The following is a 19,420-nucleotide window of genomic DNA, read 5'->3' as shown; positions in this document are numbered from 1 at the left end:
CAGTTTATAACCCAGCTTTTCCTGAATATATTGGAAATTGTATGAAATGTGCATATGTAGTTATAATGGTAAGATTTTTACTGTATCATAGCATAATTTTGAAAAGCACTCTCTCATAGATGAGTTATTCTATTCTTAGATTTATTTATTTTATTCTAAATTTTTATATGTCCTCAAGCATTATGGAACATTTTTGTTTATTTAAGCATGATATGTTTCTTTAGTTTCATTATGTCAAACGTTTTTGTGTGCTTGTGTGTGTGTTTAAAATCTAATCCAAATAATACATTGTTGGCAAAATATACATTTAAAATATAAGGTAAAAGAATAATAACCTTAATAAGATAAAGCTTGACATAAGGAACCATACACATAATATTCAAAACTATAGATTGTGGGGATATTAGCGTCTCTCTCTCTCTCTCTCTCTCTCTCTCTCTCTGACTCTACTTATCTGTAAAATAAGGCACTTAAAATAGTGCTTGTCACAAAATAAGAGCCCATTAAATGTTAGCCATTAACTTTAATTTTTACAATGGACTGACATTTATCATCTGCTAGGAAACACATATAACCACAACTGATCTCCAGTAATCTTAAAAAACTAACTTTCTAGTTAATGTAAGAATGTTCAACTGGAAACATCCATAGATTCTTTCATTCATTCAGTCGATACAGTATAAGGGATACAGATGCAAAAGAGAATATAGTAAGATCTTTTCTTTTGAGATGCAGAATTTAGGATCTTTCATTTATCTACATGCTTATTATATTTTTGTACAATTTAGAGAGAAACCATACTGATGATTTATGATACCTTAAATAAAATTTTAATTATATTCTAAGTATATTTTATATGCTTATAATGAATGGTACTGGGTTTTATTTACCTCATTTGTATGGTTTTCTAACATTTGGGAGTTTTCTTACAAGATTGGCAAGACAGTACAGGCTGTGGATGAACAGGTTTCTTTGACTCATATGCACGGATCAAGTAGGAAAAATAAAAGGAGAGGGTGGAGGTTAGCTTACAAAAAAAAAAAAAACCTCAACAAAACAAAACAAAAAACAGTGTGATGTTCATTTTTGGACACTGGATAAGTAAAGAAGTTGGCATGCTGCCCTCCCGTTTCTGCCATGGAGTTCCAAACATGTCAGGCCTGCAGACTCAGCACTGTGGAAAGGAAAATGTGAAACAGCCACAAGCTCAGACTGTCCACAGTAACATCCAAGTAGGATGCAAAACTGTACTACTCAACTTGTCTACAGAAAACTGAGAATAATAAGAAATACGTCCATGGTTCCTGCTTATTTCTTAGAACTCCTGAGAATAGAAAAAGGTAAGGAGGAAAGGTCCCAGAAGTAAACTAATCTGATTTGGTCTTCGAGCCAACGTGGAGAGCCACATCAGATGAGTATGTGTTAGAGAAGAAAGACTGCTTTTCCATTACTCCTTCTAGAAATAAGTGTCAAAAATTTAAAGAAGCATGACTACCACTATTTGAAAAAGATGAGATCGTATATGCTATTAAAAACTTAATTTCTTTTATAAGGATCATATAAGGTAGAGTATATGATTATTTGTGTTCTACTGGGTAGAAATCATATGGATGGTCACAGCAGCTGGCCTGACTGAAAGTGGCTTTCCCTCCCGGTCAGCTTTCAATGGGCAGGGCCTTGCGTGTGTGTTGTGTGTGTCTGAGTCAGGAATGAAGACACTAATCTCATCCCCTCTCTTCAGTGTTTATTGCAAAGCATACAGAGAGGCACCACCGGCATAAGTGTCAGGACTTAATAGGTGAAATCAGCACAACAAAGTTATGCAAATCACATGTGCAACTGACACTGCTTGTGTAATTATCAATGTAATCCTCCTCTATCAACTACCTCCAGGTGGAGGGTGGGCAAAGTCCACACTTGGGAGATCACCCAGAGAGTGGGCCAGGTGCCAGGTCTACAATCAGGTGAAAACAGTTCCTTCTCAAGGGAAGTCTGCAGGGCAAATTATACTACACTAAATGCACCATCACTGCTATGAATGAGCTACACTAGATTCAATTTCTATAACCAGCATCATTTAATCCAATATGTCTATCATTATACTAGTCTATGGTTTAGTATTGTCTGAATGGATCTCTTTAGCAAATCTGTTAGAAAAGTCATGGTGATCTGGTTTTAAAATAATGTCAATATGGAAATAACTGATAATGATAATCTTTTAGCCACATACCCAATTTTCAGACATTTTAAACTCTTATTTTGCAAAATAATCAGTACTATTAATATCCAAAGGTCTATAACCTGTAGCAAATCCATGTTATAAAAAGATTTCATATGTAATAGAAACTTAAGGTACTTATTTGTGTACTTTTCATTTACCTCAAAAAAATAAAGCAAAGTAATATTGAAGCAAACATTGAAGGATTAGGGGGAAAACAGCCTATGAGAAAAACAAAGAGTAGAAGGCAGAAGGAGAGACAAGAGCAGGAAGATAACTTAAATGAAACAAGATGAAAAGGGTGTATTAGAGAAGAAAGTTAGTGATTACAAATGCCACATGTGCTTTGAAGTAACTTTTAGTTTATGGAATTCCTGAACAGTCAATAATTTAAGGAAATGATGTGACAGTAGTAGTGAGTCCCTTAGTAAGAAATGACAGTAAATCTGAGGGCATATCATCCTCGTGGCAAAGTAACAGACTGTCCCATATGGAGAAGACTTAAAACTAGAGCATTTGACATGAACTTGTTTCTTTAACAGTATGGTTAAAGGTCAGCACTATCTCAAACCAAGTCAGATGCTACTTTTCAACTTTATTTTCAAGAAATTTGAAGAGGAGAAAACTATCTTTTCTTACCAGCTTCTCTAAGATCATGTAGTTTATACTTTGAAAATGCCTGTTAGCTGGTTTAATAGTCCACTAAATGTGAATATCCAAATATATTCAAAAGCAGGGTGAGTCATAATATTCTATAGGTATATTCTCATGATAGTTAAAGGAATAACTGAACAAAATATAAAATAGAGTTAAAAATAAAAGGCAAACTTTTAAGTGAGTTTGCAGCAGTATACTATTGAACTGATACATTTTTAAAAAATTAGTATTAGGAAAACTAATAAAAGTATTCCATATTTCTGAGCTATTTTTATGGATAAAATATAGTACATGGAATTATAGGGTCTTAAAAAAACAAAAAGTCCTTATATAAAAGAACTAAAAATGTACAATGAGGCGGATGTTGTTTTAACAGATGGATATTTATATGGTACATCTGGTCCAGTTGCTTTTTATAGGACAAAATAGCTTTAACTTGACAACTAGACATAAAGAAAAAACTTCTTAAGTGAAATTTGTCAAACATTGAATAGATTACAAAATCATGTTGTAAAAATTAACATAACTGAGGTGTTTGGAAATAAACTAGACATTTGCTCAGAATAATGTAGGCTTATTGATCCTAAGTCAAAAGACTGACACTGGAAGATTTCTTAAATAGATATATTCTAGGGTTATATGCTATAGATATATCACATAAACTAATTTTTAAAAGTGTTTATTTTTAGGTGATATATCCAAATAATTATATAATAAATAGTGATTTAACTGAAAGCTAATAAGGTTTTCCTTTGACGTTTATAACAGGTCTTACTGAAAACACAAAGTAATTCTTATTTTCTTAAAATGAGATGAACAAAAAAAAAAATCAGAAAAAAATTCCTAAACTTATCCGCTTATTTAAGGATATTTTATTTATATATCTCTGAACAGTACCTTACTGTTATAATAAGCAATATAAAAATACAGTAGTGTTAAGGAATACAAGAGACAGTGGATAAGTTTCCTTGGGACACAAGATTTTTCATTTTCAAATGAAAAGATTCCATTTTTAAGCAAAGAATATTTTTTTTGTAAGAATGTAAGTCCAGTGCAATTCCATGGCCAAAACTGAATTTTACATACGGCATTAAAAACATTTGAGACTGCCCAAGAGGCATTCTTACTTACTTTTTTCTCTTTACAATTTATACAAAGGAATGTATATTGCATATATATTACATAAGCTTCCAGACATTAAAAATACATACTCTTCTATTGTGTTTTAAATATTTAATTTGGGCACTGCATTAGAGTATGTGAGAAATATACCTGAAGTGCTAATTAGGAAAAAATATGCAATTCTAGTTCCTCCTAGATTTAAAAAATAACAAGTATGCTAAGTATTGTTTTGATTAATAGGGGTCCAGGGCTTAATTGTAACACTATTTCCCCAGTGTACTGCCTATAATAAAGACAATTAAAAGGGGTAATACCTAACGTATGAAGCACACTAATCAAATTTCTAAGAATGAAAGGACTATAATCACTTGCTAAACTAAAAATCTGACAAAACTAATAAAACATTTTTTTTATAGCAGAAGCACTGATTCAGCACAAAAAAGTGACATAAATACTATGTTATGTTATAAATTTACATAAAGGAAATTAGATGATTTGTGTGGTAAATCTCAGGTTAATGGATAGAGTTTAAAATATAAACCAGTATTTTTTATTTTCCTACAACCTTATATATTAAAATAAGGTTGGGATATGTTTATAAAGTGTAGTTTACTTTCTCAATGGACTAAAAATTTGACTGTGGTCTCCAGCTGATATATTGTTGATGATACAATTCTTTATTTCTCTCTCCTCTCCTTCTCGTCATTTAAATTTCACATGTAAAAGGATCTGGGTTTTTTTTTTCCTTCCTCAGTCATTCTTTTTTTTTGAGTGTTCCAAAGAGGCGAAAGTAGAAAGAGGGTTGCAATTGCTAGATATCTTAAATTTAGCCACCATACTGCAATAAAATAAAGCAATTCTAATGAAATATCCAGCATCAATATCAGCAGAATAGCTCTAACCCATAATATATGAAAATAGTTTAAAAAAGTAAACACTGATGACTGTTGTACAAACAAAACTTAGATTGTATTATTTCACTTTTTTTTTCCCCTGAATGGACAATATTTCACAAATAGGATATAGCACTGCCATAACAAAAGTAAGAAAGGTTCTGATTTCTCCTGTTATTATCTTAAGAAGTTGGGAATAAAACCTAGGAGTTGTTGACAGGAATTATCTGCTATTGAAAAAAGATGATCATATTAATCTATTTCCAGAAATAATATTATACTGTTTAAAATTATTGTTAGAAAACAAACTTTTCCATAGCAAATACTGGTAAACACTACCAAAATATTTTTGCTCTTTAAGGAGCCCTGATTTATTAATTATTTATAAAATTGGGCATCCTTTCAAAATTAAAAAAATGTTATCAATGACTATAATCAAAATTTAAAACATGCAATCAAATGTGTGACTGCATCTTCCATTCCAGTGTGAAAAATATCATTCAAGTACTAACTGGCAAAGGTGGGGGAGAGAAAAGTCAACATTGTTTCACACTTCTGCTGGCATTCAGCAACACAGAGAGAGCTTTTTCAAAAATATTCTTTAAAAGGGAATGCATTTTAAATGAACAAACTATATCTGGAACTAGAAGTGCAAAATCAGAAACTGTCTATATCAAGGTTCTGAGATTTACGTTAGCAGATGTTAGCAGAGAAGTAATGTTGGTGCCATGAAGGTCATCTGAAAATCTTAAGACCTATTCCATTTTATGCAAATCTGTTTTGAAAGTTAAAACAAACAATAGAAAACTGAAAAAAAAAAAAAAAACCTGGGGAGTGGGGACTACCATTTTACTCTTTAAGGTTTGATCTTAGTGACGGATGGGCAGCAAAATCCCAGGAGAAAAGATAACATTGTTATTAGTGTCATATAATGTGAGCAGCATAAGATTAAAAGATTAAATTAAGTGATCTGACAAAGTCACAAAGCTAATTTGCAATGAGCCCATTCGAAAACCCATTTGTCTTGACCTCTTGACTTCCAGACAGTACTCTTTTTTGCTTTATCATTTTGAGTTAAAAGAGTTCAGCAAGACAGAGGATGCAATAAACATATGGGGCTGTATCTTTTATTCCGTAGCATGTAGTACAGATTTTGGAGTTTGTCTTGGTTTGAATTCAGGCTCTGCCCGTGTGACCTCTCTGTGCCTCAGTCTCCTTACCTGTAAACTGGGAATAATATTAGCGAGAAGCTTTCTGTCTCTCCATTCCCTTTGAAAAGCATACTGAAATTCTGGTGCTCCCAGGCCCTTCTTTGGTATGCCGACATAAACACTTCTGCATAAACACTTCTAGCAGTTGAACCGGATACTCACGTTCAGTCAGTTATGATTCTAGCCAAACCTATTTATGCCAGCTGTACCTGTTATCATAATTAAATAAATTATTCAAATATACATATTCCAGTAAAATAAGTACAGAAGAAAGTTCTTTCTATAAAAACTAATTTTACCACTATGGAAAAATTCAATAAAGGTGAGTTGAAAAAAAACTGCTAATGAATTGGAGGTAGGCAAAGGTAATCTTAAAAATTAGTGAGAAAAATCTTTAAAAAATTTAATACAAGTCTGATTGCTTCACAAGGTCTTTAAGTTCTTAAAGAAACTGAAAATGGAATTGAGATGATGTGATATGAGTGTGGTTTAGGCCAGGAAAATTACTTGGAATTCCATAACTAAATTCCTCACTGAAAGGAAAGGGCCTGGCCTTATATATATATATATATTTTTTTTTTTTTTTAAAAAGATTAAATACATATTTTATATTGGGTTGGCCAATAACATCTTACGGAAAAACCCGAACAAACTTTTTGGCCATCCCAATGTTTATATTTTTAAATGTTAAGGACCTTTTTTATGAAAAGAATTTCCCACATTGCTAGACGTACTGTTTTTAATTGATAAACTACCTGGTTTTGCTCATGTCAGGTAAAAGAGTGTTAATTAAACGAATAATCCATAGAAAGTGCTTAGCACAGTGCCTCATGCCTATGGAGAGTTCAAGAAATGCCAGACATTACCTGTCAATAATGTAACTACTGGGGCTATGCAACCAAAATCAAGACACTACCTGGTGTCCTCTAGAGTATGCAAGAGAGTTCCAAATAGAAACTTTCAGCTTATATGGGATCTTACAAGGGAGGGAAGGAAGAAAGAAAGGAAGGAAGAGAAGAAAGAAAGAAAGAGCGAGCTAGCATTTATTGAATGTATACTGTATTCCAGATATTTTTCTTTTTTTTTTTTTTTTTTTTTTTTTGTGGTACGCGGGCCTCTCACTGCTGTGGCCTCTCCCGTTGCGGAGCACAGGCTCCGGACGCACAGGCTCAGCGGCCATGGCTCACGGGCCCAGCCACTCCGCGGCACGTGGGACCCTCCCAGACCGGGGCACGAACCCGTGTCCCCTGCATCGGCAGGCGGACTCTCAACCACTGCGCCACCAGGGAAGCCCCAGATATTTTTCTTAAACTGATAGATATAAAATCTCACAGAAATATGTAAGTGCACATCAATACTGGGCTCATTATTACCAACCTACTACATGGAAAATTTTCAAATCTAAAACACAGGAAGCAAAGGTGCAGTATTAATACTGTAGAACACAATAGCTAACTAAATAGAATAAACAATGAACACTCATTACCCAAAGTAGGGGTTGGGATGGAAGAGAAGGAAGCAAGATACTTCGTATTAATATTTATAAAAAACAGAAATTAGAATTAAAAATCATTACATTACACTTAATACCCTATACTAGTAAGTTTAAGCACTAGTTCTTAAATGTAATCAATCTGTGGCATATTTTCTTTCACCTCTATAGCCATTTTCACTCTGCTCTGCTCTACTCCTGCAGAAAGCTAATTTCTATTGGCTTCATCAATAGGCTCCTTTTTCCTCTGGCTTCTGGTTATGCTCATTTAATGTAAGGCATCAGCAAGACAGGAGGGGTGGAAAGAGTGAGGCCAAGGTGTTTATTCCTCAGTCACAGGTTAGCAGGGGTACATTCCTCTACTGAAGGTCAGTTTCAAGACTGTCTCCTACATCTCCTAATTCCAGTGACCTCTTCAGACATGGGATTGCAACCATCCCTTGTTGGTTTTCTTTATGCCTACCCCTTATCTTGTAAATATTAGTGCTTTTATGAATGTCTCCACATTTTCCCCATTTGAGTGTCTTACTGCTTTCCTATCAGGGCTCTGATTGATACTTATTGGTAGCAGGAGTGGCCCAAGGCCTCAGACAAAATGGCATTCTGGCATTGAGTTTCTCATGTTTGAAGAGAATAGCATGGCCTCCTTATCAGGAAGTTAGTGAAATCCTGGTAATTCTAGACATGTGCTAGCAACATGATTATTCAAATTGTCACTGATGGTAGTATGAAGTGCAGATGCAAGGCAAAGCTTTAGGAGTTGTGGTCTTTACTTGCTGAAGGAACAATGGTGGTGTCTAATGTGAAGACTGTAGTGTTACATGGCTACTTCTGATGGCCTGAAGGATTATACAAAGGAGAAAAGACAAATTGAAGGTCCTGAATGCTCAAGTCAGAACAGCGGTGAAATATCAAAGTTCTCTGTTAGCTTTAAGAGAGTCCTTATTTACTTAAGGCTCAGGGCAAATAAGGCAGAAGACCAACTCCAGAATCTGATTTGAAGGGTTATGAAATTGCCATATTAAATAAAATGGGCAAAGCCAATACCATTTGGTCTTGGTAACAGGGTAATGATGGGGAAAGAGTGAAACAAGGGTTGTTACGATCTAATCAAATACTGAGGTTCAGAATGTTGAACCCCTAAACCCTCCTGAACCATCCTTGCCAGAAGACACATTTGTCTTCACTCCCCACCATTCCATTTAAGGAAACCAACAGTCCCATAAGTCAGCCTTTCCGTATAGTAAGAGGACTTCCAACTGCTTCAGCTGAGGTGGGAACTCAATCAGAGAATGGCAATTCTTTTCAGGACTCATTTCTGTTACCACTCATGGCCCTCCAGGCTCATACCAAGTTAGATATTAATATAGCCAAAATCGAGGGATATTTAGGAGGTGACAGCCTGTACACTGAAAGAATTGCAAAACTTTACCAATTTGTATCAGTAAGGAGTCCAGATAGCATGTAAGGAAATGGATTGATTCTAAGGGTTTTATACCAAGAAGATGAACTAAAATGCTAGGTCAGGCCAAATTTATCAATATAGGTGCATTCATCTGGAATTTGGGATTTAATATATTGCCTTGAGCAGGTAGGAGTGACTGGTTTATTGAATCCTTGATTTAATGATGGCTTACACAGTGAAAAGTTGAAAGGGCGGAATTTTCTTGGCACACCAAAATAGAAGTCCAAAAGCTCAAGTAATATTGGAAAGGATCTATTATGAATGACCCTGTTCAGTCCTCCCCTAACCATACCCCTGGAAGGGCCTCACCAAAGAATTACATTGGTGAGGAAAGAACCAGCGTGCTTGAAAAGCTTCCTGGTAACTGTCTTCTCTAGGCTGGAGAGAACAATGATAGATGTTACCAACAGATCTGGGCTCCCTAATTTAAATGTATCCAATGTGATCTTCTGAGATGGCAGAGGCTTTGTGGTAGAAATTAATTTCAGGAAGTGCAGTTATCTTAACAAGCCACAGGGATGGGCTAACAATGTGTTTTGTGCCACAGGGTTCTATGGAAATGGCTAATGGATTACAGATCCTCCAAGAATGAAAATGATGGTTAGACTGCCAAGCTGCTAACTGTCTTACATGGACAGAAAAAGTCTAGGTCTTGTGGGCAAAAACCCAACTTTAGTTGCCGTAGTGGGATTCATGATCTCTTATCCACTGCCCAGACCTAAATCTATTCACATATCCAGAGTCACATAATCTTAGGTGGAGACAGAGTCCCTTTCAGAAGGGCCCTGAAACCTGGCCACCTCTGTATGCTATGAATTTTCCTCTAAGCCATTTCAGAATCACCTGTGGCCATTTATGAGGGTGACTGTGAATTGGGAGAAGGAAAATACCAAATCCTTCTGCAGGTTATTAGACAATTGTATTAGATTAGCTCTGAATTGACATTAATCCCTGGAACCCAAAATACCACTGTGGCCCACCAGTCAAACTGGGAGTTTATGGAGGTCAAGATATATATGGAGACTTCACTCAAGTCCATCTTATAGTATCATAGGAATAAATGCATTTAGTAATGGGAAGAACCCTTACACTGGTTCCCTGACCCATGGCAGGAGGTCTATTATAAAAAGCCAAGAACAGTGTTGTCCAATGAAAATATGAATCACATATATAATTTAAAATTTTCTAATAGCCACATTTTAAACAGGTGGAATTAATTTTCATAATATATTTAAATATAATTTCAACATGTGGCATTAACCATATGAACGTACTTAACAGCCACATGTGACTAGTGGCTACCATATAGGAGATTGCAGCCCTAGACCTATCATTTCTCCCAAGATAATAAACTAGAACTGAAGGATGCTAGGGTGGTCACTTCTACTACATACCCATTTAAGCTGTTTGTTAGGCTAATGCAAGACCTAGATGGTTCTATGGATGAATGACAGTTTAATCACATCATAATGCCAACTACAGAAGCAGTTCTAGTAGTAGTATCTCTGTTGGAGCATATTAACATAGTACCTGATACCATGTATGGAGCTACTGACTTAATTTCTTTTAAAAGTAATTCCTTATCAACAAAGATAATCAGAGGCAGTTTGTCTTCACAATGCAGAGTCAACATACTTTCACTATCTTACCTTAAGGCTAGGTCAACTCTTCTCTCTTTGTCATAATATAGTCCAAAGAAATCTGGTTCATCTTGACATCTCACATAACACCGAGATGGAACATTACATTCACAGTATTATACTAATTGGATTTGGTGATGGGTCAGGAAGTAGTAAACACTTAAGATGCCTCAGTAAGACATATATTAGGGCATAGGAGATAATCTCTATGAAAAGTTTAGAGACTTGCTGCATTGGTGAAATTTTAGGGGCCTAGCAATGTAGGCATGTTGAAATAGAGCCTCTATAGTAAATGATAAGTTGTTGCACCTTGTACCTTTCATTGTGAAGAAGGAGGCAGAAAATGTGGTGTCCTCTTTGAATTTTAGAAGCAAGATATACCACGTTTGGGTGTTCTGCTCTGATGCATGCACTAGATAGTCAACAAGGCTGCCAACGTTGAGAGAGGACTGGGGCAAGAAATGAATCTGCAGTGTACCTCTGCTGTAATGAAAGCTGCTATTTAGACCTTTGGTTCTAAGATCCAGAAATGTAATGATTTTTGGAAATATCTGTGGTAAGCAAAGATGGTGTATGACATCTGCCACTGAAGCATCAGAATGCAAATCCCTAATGGAGTAAAGATATGTGATCTTCTCAGTAATGATTTGCCATTTGAAAAGCAGCTCTTAATTTGTTATTGGACTCTTGTTAAGACTGAGTATTAGGTCATGGGACTCCAAAAGACTATGTGGCCCAAACTAGACAAAATGAACTATGTGTTAATCCGATTCAACATATCATAAAATAAGACGTGCACAAGAGCATTTCATTGTTAAATGAAACTTGGATCACACAGGTTTGGGAAGCCCAAGTATACATCATGAGCAAATAGCTCACGTGTTTCTGATACCTGCTACTACTGCTTCACAGTCTCTCACAATTGGGCCTCATGGGGTGTTCTCAATGACCAATTAACGTAGGATAAAACCACATGAACCCAGCTTGTAAATGAATTGTATGGTATTTAGTATTAGCTGCAACTACTGTGTTATAGGCCCAATGAAGGGGGCTGCCCCTGAAATATAGTAGTGAAAGATAACCCCCTAGCAGAATTTCAGATTGTACGGTTTGCATGGAAGAGGTGATAGCTGAGATAATGATACATGGCATGGCCATATGGTCAAGGACTTGGAAAAACAAGACTGGAAGACTGGAGAATGAAGGTTTGGGAGAGTTATGCAGATGTGCCTCTCAGAATAGGTACAAAGTGTGACAACATGGTTACTATGTGAATTCCCTCTAGAGGGCTTCCATTGTGGAGAACCCTCTTGGTAATCTGGACAAGATTATGTGATGGGTGACCCAAGCCAATAACACAATCTATTTTATGAATGACAGTCAGATTCTTTATCTAGCTACCCTGGTGCTTGTTCAAATGGCCCATGTACAAAGTGACAATAGGAACAAGGGTGGAAACTATGTATGGCTTCAACAACATAGATTTCCCCCTCTCTATGGCTGATTTAACTACCACAACTGCTGAGTTCACCACTTTCCAATGCTGAGACGCTGATAAAGCACTATTCTCCAAGGTGATCGACCAGTCAATTAATGGCTGGCAGGTTACAATGAACTTCTTTCAACCTGAAGGAGGGAGAAATTTATTCTCATAGGAATTAATAGATATTTGGGATATAGATTTACCTACCCTTCCTTCAATACTTTTGTATGTGCCTCTACACCTGGATTTAACAGAATGCCTTAACAATTATCATAGTATTCCTTAAAATATTGACTTTAACTAGGAAATTCTTTTCACAGCAAACGATATATAGAAATGGGCTCAAACCTATAGATTTCGCTGGCCATACCTCATGCCACATCATCCAGAATCATTTGGCTAAATAGAGTGGTAAAGTGGCCAACCAGTGGAGTGGTTCATGTATAGTTGCTAGCTGGGAGAAGTTTGGGTGTGCTCTATAGGATATGATAAATGCCAAAAGTCATCTATCTCCTTCATTGCCAGAATGCATAAGTTTGAGAACAAAGAGGTTAAGGTAGTAGTGGCCACAACACAAATACCTCAAATAACTCATTTAAGGGATTTTCACTTCCTGTGCTGAAATCTTGGGATTGGTGGTTTTGGAGATCTCAGTGCCCAAAGGAAGAATGTTTCCACGAGGGATCCGAGTTCTCTTACCATTGTATTGGAAGCTGAGACTACTCCCTGGCTATTTGGGGCATTTTAAGCTGCTGAATTAACAGGAAGAGAAGTGGGCTATTGGCTGGTAATTTTTCCAGATTACCAAAATGATCTGGGGTTGTTACTATATGATATGGGCAAGGCCAACTATGTTTGAAACTCAGGAGATTTACTGGGGCATCTCTAACAAAAACTTCTCCAATAATGCTGGTTATTGAAAAACTACAGTAATCCAAGGAAGAAAGGGCCACCAAATACTCAATGTTGTAGGAATTCAGGATCACCCATAAAGAACCCTGTCCAGACCAGGGGCTAAAAAGAGGGTGAAAGTAAGGGGAAGATGAAATTGGCAGTGGAAGAAGAAAGCCATAATGATCACCTTGAGCCTTCTGACCAATTAGAGAAGCATGGACTTTGGAAGCTATGTTTTATATTCTATCTATTGTGAAAAGCATTGGTGATGGTTAGTGTTGGAAGTAGGTCTGAACTGACTTCACCCCTTGATGATGCAGTAAGTGGATGATACACCTCTCCCCCTCTCATCCCTCCATTAAACTCCCCTTATTAGCCAATTTGAGCATATCTGTTTATATATCTGCAAAAGTCATGACTTAGTATACCAAAATGCAAAATCAGCATAATAGCAGTTAAAGGGACCATGTCGTTTTTTTTGAACCTCAAAGTAGAAATGTATTTATTTACAAAATTTACAGTTTCATAGAAACAGCTTTGCTTTATGCATATAAGCTTTATAATTATATAGAACCATGTAAATTATAGGGTCTGGCCTTGCAAAGCCAGTGGAAGGGTCTTACTTTGGGTGACATCTTTCCCTCCCCTCATTCCACTAGCCACCAACCAGGAACCCCTATATGGGCCATGCCTAATCTGCATAATGAAACCAATTGTAGCTGTCCAGCTTAGTCTAACACAAAAACCAAGGTGTCTTGACTTCTTAGACACTACCCACAGGGATAAATCTCTTGAAAGAACAAAAAGGAAATCAAGGAAACAAATTGAGATGACTGTCAAATGCCTTCCAGAGGTGTCAACAGGCAGTGAACCTTCTAAGAGCAATCTAGCAATCACCAGGTAAAAGTTACGTGTATACACTAAACCATGATAGTAACAACAACACAGTTTTGTAAATTTTGTGACCAGTAGAAATAGATGTTTAAAGTTATATTTCTGCCTCAACTTCATCCTCATGAAAAGCTATGTTTTATATAATCCTTGGTCAACTGAATAATACTTTAACAAGCCAGAGTGCATGGCTACCTAAAGGAAATAACTGTCAGGTCTTAAAATTATCTTTCAATAAAGAATACTTTTATAATAAAACAATACCACTTTAAGATATAATTTTCACAGCATAATTTCTAAATAAAATATAATGTGTGATAGTTGGAAATGAGTGAACTGCTTTAAGTCAGGGATGAATATAAAATATATACTTAAAACAGTTTAATATTTGCTTTAATTTCATTTTTCTGTAACAGCCCCAAATTTAAGAGTTAATGTCTAGAATAGTTTTACCTTATTTCACATTCACATTAAAAAACTGTGTAAAGCCTTAAGGATTAACAGGAAAAATGTAAAGAAAGATAGTATGAGCATTACCTCACAACCCACAGCACTCTCTGATATAATTTGTCAATGTAGATGAAGATATCACTTCCATCATATCTTCATATTAAAATTAAATTTTAATATGTCATTATGCACAGAAGGAGCATATAAAACTAGCTTGAAGAGTATTCTGTATTAATTTTCCACCTTTAACTTCTTAGTTATGGCAATTCATGCTAAAGCCAAATGAAATTCATTCAGTATCTAATCATTCTTTTGCTTGTATGCACTATATTCTGGCATTTACAATAAAATCAAACTTATTCTAGATTTTTAAATGATGATTTATGAAGCAGAGAAAAGTTTCAGAGAGCATCCAATGACTATAGTTTGAGAGTTAAAGAAACAAGGAGGGTTAAAATTAAACATAAAACACTCTCACAGCCAATTTTCTAATGAGCATAATATTTTCAAGTTTAAAAATAGTGATATTTGACTTCCCACTGAGGTTCCAGCCCAGGTACCATATCAGTCAAAATAATACCACAGGTTTCCTCTCCTCTATGGTAACAACGGCACGTAATGATGATATTTTACTAGATTTTCCATTATTCTGGATTAACCATAATTACTGCATTAATAATTGTAAAATTTAAAAATCATAGAAAATTTATATAACAGCTGTTTTCTTCAATGGCTTGAAACTCTTCAGTTGACAGTACTCCTTTCTGCCAAGTCTGTAAGTCTAAAAAAGAAGGGCCATATGCATCCTGCAAGATTTGTCAGTTATTCAGTGTACACAAATAAAAATACTGTCTAGCTCATTCCCAGCTATGCACCAAAGTTAGAAGTTACTTTGTATTATGCTATAGCAGTCTCCTGAGTTCTCATATTTTACTTTCTACTCAAAGAGTTGGTGGCACTTACCAGAGTGGGTCCTGAGGTGTCCTGTGAGGGCGTCCCTCCTTCTACAGGCATAGCTACAGAAAGGACATTTGAACGGCTTCTCTCCAGAGTGTAACTTTATGTGTCTCAAAAGGTTGCCCTTCTGAGTAAAAGAAGCTCCACACTGGTTACAATGGAAGGGACGTTCACCTGCAGAAGGGGAAAGAGGTGGGGACGATCAAGTAGGTTATGTGCAAGTGACTAATTTGCTGTACAATGTTAACTACAGCCAGTTCTCTGTGCTGAGAATGTCCAACTCCCTCCTAAGCCTTCCAAACCTTTATCTTCCTAGAATTTGCTTTGCTAATAATACCAAAGTCCCAAACTTTAGGTCAAATGCTGTTTCCGCTCTTCATGTAAATTTTACAGGATTCCTGTCATTGACTGCAAAGAGTAACAATCATAGCATTGACCACTGGTTGAACAACTAGGTGCCATCACTTTACTGACTTTATTGGTTGCTTTACATACAATATTTCAAACCTCACGATGGCATTACTAATTTGGTATTAATAATTTCAATTTACAAATGAAGGAATGGAAGTTCAAGTATCAAAGTTTCTGATTATAGTCACAGCTAATAGGTACTTGAGCTGATCATGACTCCTGGTCAATTTGACTACAAAGTCTTGCTCTCTTTATTGTACCATGTTATCTCTTTAAAAAAATCACAGAAACTTTGAGCTGAAAGGGACCTTTAGTCTAACTCTCTAATTTAGTTGATAATTTTGTTATCAGGGAGTCAAAGAGGTTCAATGAATGAACTAGGTTGCAAAGCTCATTACCACAAAATCTCAAAATATATCCCAGGTCTCTGGATTCTCCTAGTCACTAACAATAAAACCTGTGGCAAAATTTCCTGATACAATCAGAGAAAATCAAAAGAAAATTATTCATCCAGACATTTCCTGTACATATATTCTCTGTTTCTTGAGAAAATCATTTATTTGATAGGAACCTTTTCTCCTACTACTCATATTGCCCTAAAATTGTTTAAGCCAGAATTATCTGCTGTCCGTTGCCATCAACTGGCTGTTGACAATGTCACTGAAGGTAAAAATGTAGTTTGATGAGGGAGTAAAATTGGCAAGTAGGATCATACGGATAACATCATTAAACCATGATGAAATACTCCCTTTAAACATGTCTATCTCTAAAGATAGACATAAAATATAAATTAATATATAAATAATACAAATATATTAAAACTCAACATTAGGATAAAAATTAAATTAAAAAACAATTCCCTTTTGGTTGAACTGGACCAATTCTGTACTTGAGGTTAGACACTGACTGTAATTTTAATAGTTTTCAAAAAAATTTACACTGAATTGTCATGTTTCATATCTTTAACTGAAACATTCATAATAATAGTGAATAATTAAACCACACTATATTTGGGGGCCTTTAAAATAATGCAAACTCAATGATTCTTTTTATTAAAGAAAGCTAGGAGGCATAAATAAGATAAACTTGGTCACCTTCCGGCAGCTACCACTGCACATTCTATCATAAAGATTATAAAGCCCAAGGAAATTAAAAAACTGACAGATCAGGTGTATTTTGAATTCTGTAGTTCTTGCTCATTTTGGAACTTAATGAGATATATACCGAAAAAGAGTAATCTGTGTTTGTGTAGCAAGGGTTAAACCTTTTGTTTTTAAGAAATTTGGAGAGGAAACTTATGACCTAAGTTTACAAAAACTCCTATATTGATGGTTGAAAAAGAATTATTCATAATGTTAAAGTTACCTTAAATTTTATATAATTTAACTTGGTTGATTCATTTGGTAAAACTGACAAATCAACACTAAATACAGCTTAAAAAAAGAGGCACAACCTAAAACCTCTTGTATGATATCTTATAAAATAATCAAAGTTTAAAAATAAACCTAATTTTGGTAATTTTTTTAATCTTATGCACACAGACACACACACATATACAACTTAATTCTTTTGTGTGTTTCAATGGAACAGCAGTCTAAAACTTTTTAAAATCAGAATTTTCTTCTCCCCACCTGTGTCATGAAATCAGTAATAAAAAGGCAGGAGGATTTTATTAATGAAATTTTCTTACTCTCTAAAAAGTTAATAGCAAATGTAAATTATACATTTTACTAAAAACATTTGATTTTACTTTTGAAATCTATGTAGGGTTTCCCAGGCAATAACAAATTAGTACGCAATAACTTTAAAACAAATTAATGTGGTGAACAAAAATATTTGAAATCATGTTTGCCTTTGGAAAATACTCCTGTAGCATGCTAACTTTGATTTTCTTTAAGCCTCCTACAGTCTTTGAGCTGAAATATTTAAAAATTCCTAATTTAGGTTACTGAATTCATCATTCAGAATAATGCTAATCTAAAAAAATTATAATAAGGATAATTTTTTAAAAATAATTTTTAATTTACTTAATTGAGTTTTATGAGACTAATGACAGGGTAATTTAGTTGTTAGGTTATATTTATAAAATATTCCAGATATCCTCAAATATTTTTTAAGAAGAATTACTTCTGAATTTATATGATCATCTTTAAAGGGGTAGGAGAAATGTCTAGTTATATCCAGAGACACTGTCGTGTTGCTGAGTGAATAAGTCTTAGTGTGAAGGCGTTTGCTAATTCTGTTCCCATGGCCATGGGACGTAAAGAAAGAAACATGATGAAGGTAATCAGTCATGTGCCCATTTTTGATAAGAGGAAAAAGACTATGACAATAATGCACTTTGATTTCAATCAGATGAAGCTTCGAGAAATACTGATTTTCCTGGCCTATTAATTTCAGAGGTATGTGTAAAATCTGATAACTAGCTGAGAGGTACAGTTGACTATCCATATTGTCTATGTAACTTGAAACAACACATCTTGGTTATTTCTTTTATAATAATTGGTTTTTTCTTTAATAAATAGACTGAATCAATTGGTCCTTTTCAGGTTGGTTTAGACCTTCTCTAAAAAATATATATATATATATTAATCACTTTCTTCAGATGTAAATAAAAGCAAATTTCAGGAGAAACCCACAAACTTACTAAATACATTAGTGACATTAAAGAGTAAGTCCAATTCAAAAACATCAAGTAGGCTATTGTATCTGTGATAACTAATCCTCACATGGGTGGGCACCAAAGTCTGGATTAACAACTCTGGATCCAGGAGAACAATTAAGATGTAGTCACGTAGCCATGCTATTCTTTATTTCCCTTCTCAATGTGTTTTTTTTTTTTTAAATCTTCAAATCTACTCAAGGACCATTTTATTCACTGGGTGAAGTTATCTACTTATTATGGAATAAATTATATTTCAATATTTTATATACTTTCATAAACATATTTCTAGATCTGTGTTTATTGAATTGAAATGCGAGTATACATGCATCAATTTGCTTTGGTGAATCAAAGACAGAGGGTGTGCCTGTATTGCATGGAACAACCACCTACAAATATGAAAAATCCCAACCATGTGTAGAGAGGGCCTTAGAGCAAGAGAATGGCTCTACAAAGCTGAAACGGACAAAATATGATGCTGAAAACTTAGTTACAAAGATAACAGTACCCTACGCCAAAGAGATGCAAAATTAAGGTTATTCTACATTTATAGTGTTTGTATCAATTTGTGTTTATGCATGAATTGATTTACTACCCCTATTTCTTTTCTTCTCCCTGTATTCCCAGTGAAGAGTGCCTGGAGTATCCGATGACAATATTACCTGATTACCTACTAAAGTAGCAATACCAAAGAAATAGCACCAAGCCATTAAAAAAGAGGCTGGAATTGGCACTTTAGTAGAGTATGAAAGAGAAAGAAGAAGAAGCGAATTAGATATGATACTCCATGTCAGTTTAATGAATTGGGTGGTTATGTATCTTTTTCCACTATCAATTTTATATTAGACATTCCATGAGCTAAATGCTCATAGAAACAAGCATATGTTTCTCAAAGGCTTTTAAGGATTTAAGACAAAGTCTTTTATACTAGAGAACTATAAATAGTTGGTGAGAGGGGGAAGTTCCAAAATGAA

The 19,420-nt window shown here is 35.0% G+C and overlaps 1 protein-coding gene across 3 annotated transcripts in view; it reads right to left on the bottom strand.

Moving 5' to 3' along the window:
- The window catches only part of IKZF2 (IKAROS family zinc finger 2), a gene marked incomplete at both ends in the record, with an annotated part of 169,046 nt that overhangs the window by 44,184 nt on the left and 105,442 nt on the right, over nucleotides 1-19,420 (bottom strand). For all 3 annotated transcript variants that reach the window (XM_079710112.1, XM_079710110.1, XM_079710111.1), the window contains one exon: nucleotides 15,380-15,547. In XM_079710112.1, coding sequence (XP_079566238.1) covers nucleotides 15,380-15,547 — 168 coding nt within the window. The remainder of the gene's footprint in view (nucleotides 1-15,379; nucleotides 15,548-19,420) is intronic.

The sequence above is a fragment of the Hyperoodon ampullatus genome (genome assembly GCF_949752795.1).
Source record: "Hyperoodon ampullatus genome assembly, chromosome: 8".
NCBI classification, from domain to species: Eukaryota; Metazoa; Chordata; class Mammalia; order Artiodactyla; family Ziphiidae; genus Hyperoodon; species Hyperoodon ampullatus.
This window is presented reverse-complemented; position numbering and strand designations above follow the sequence as displayed.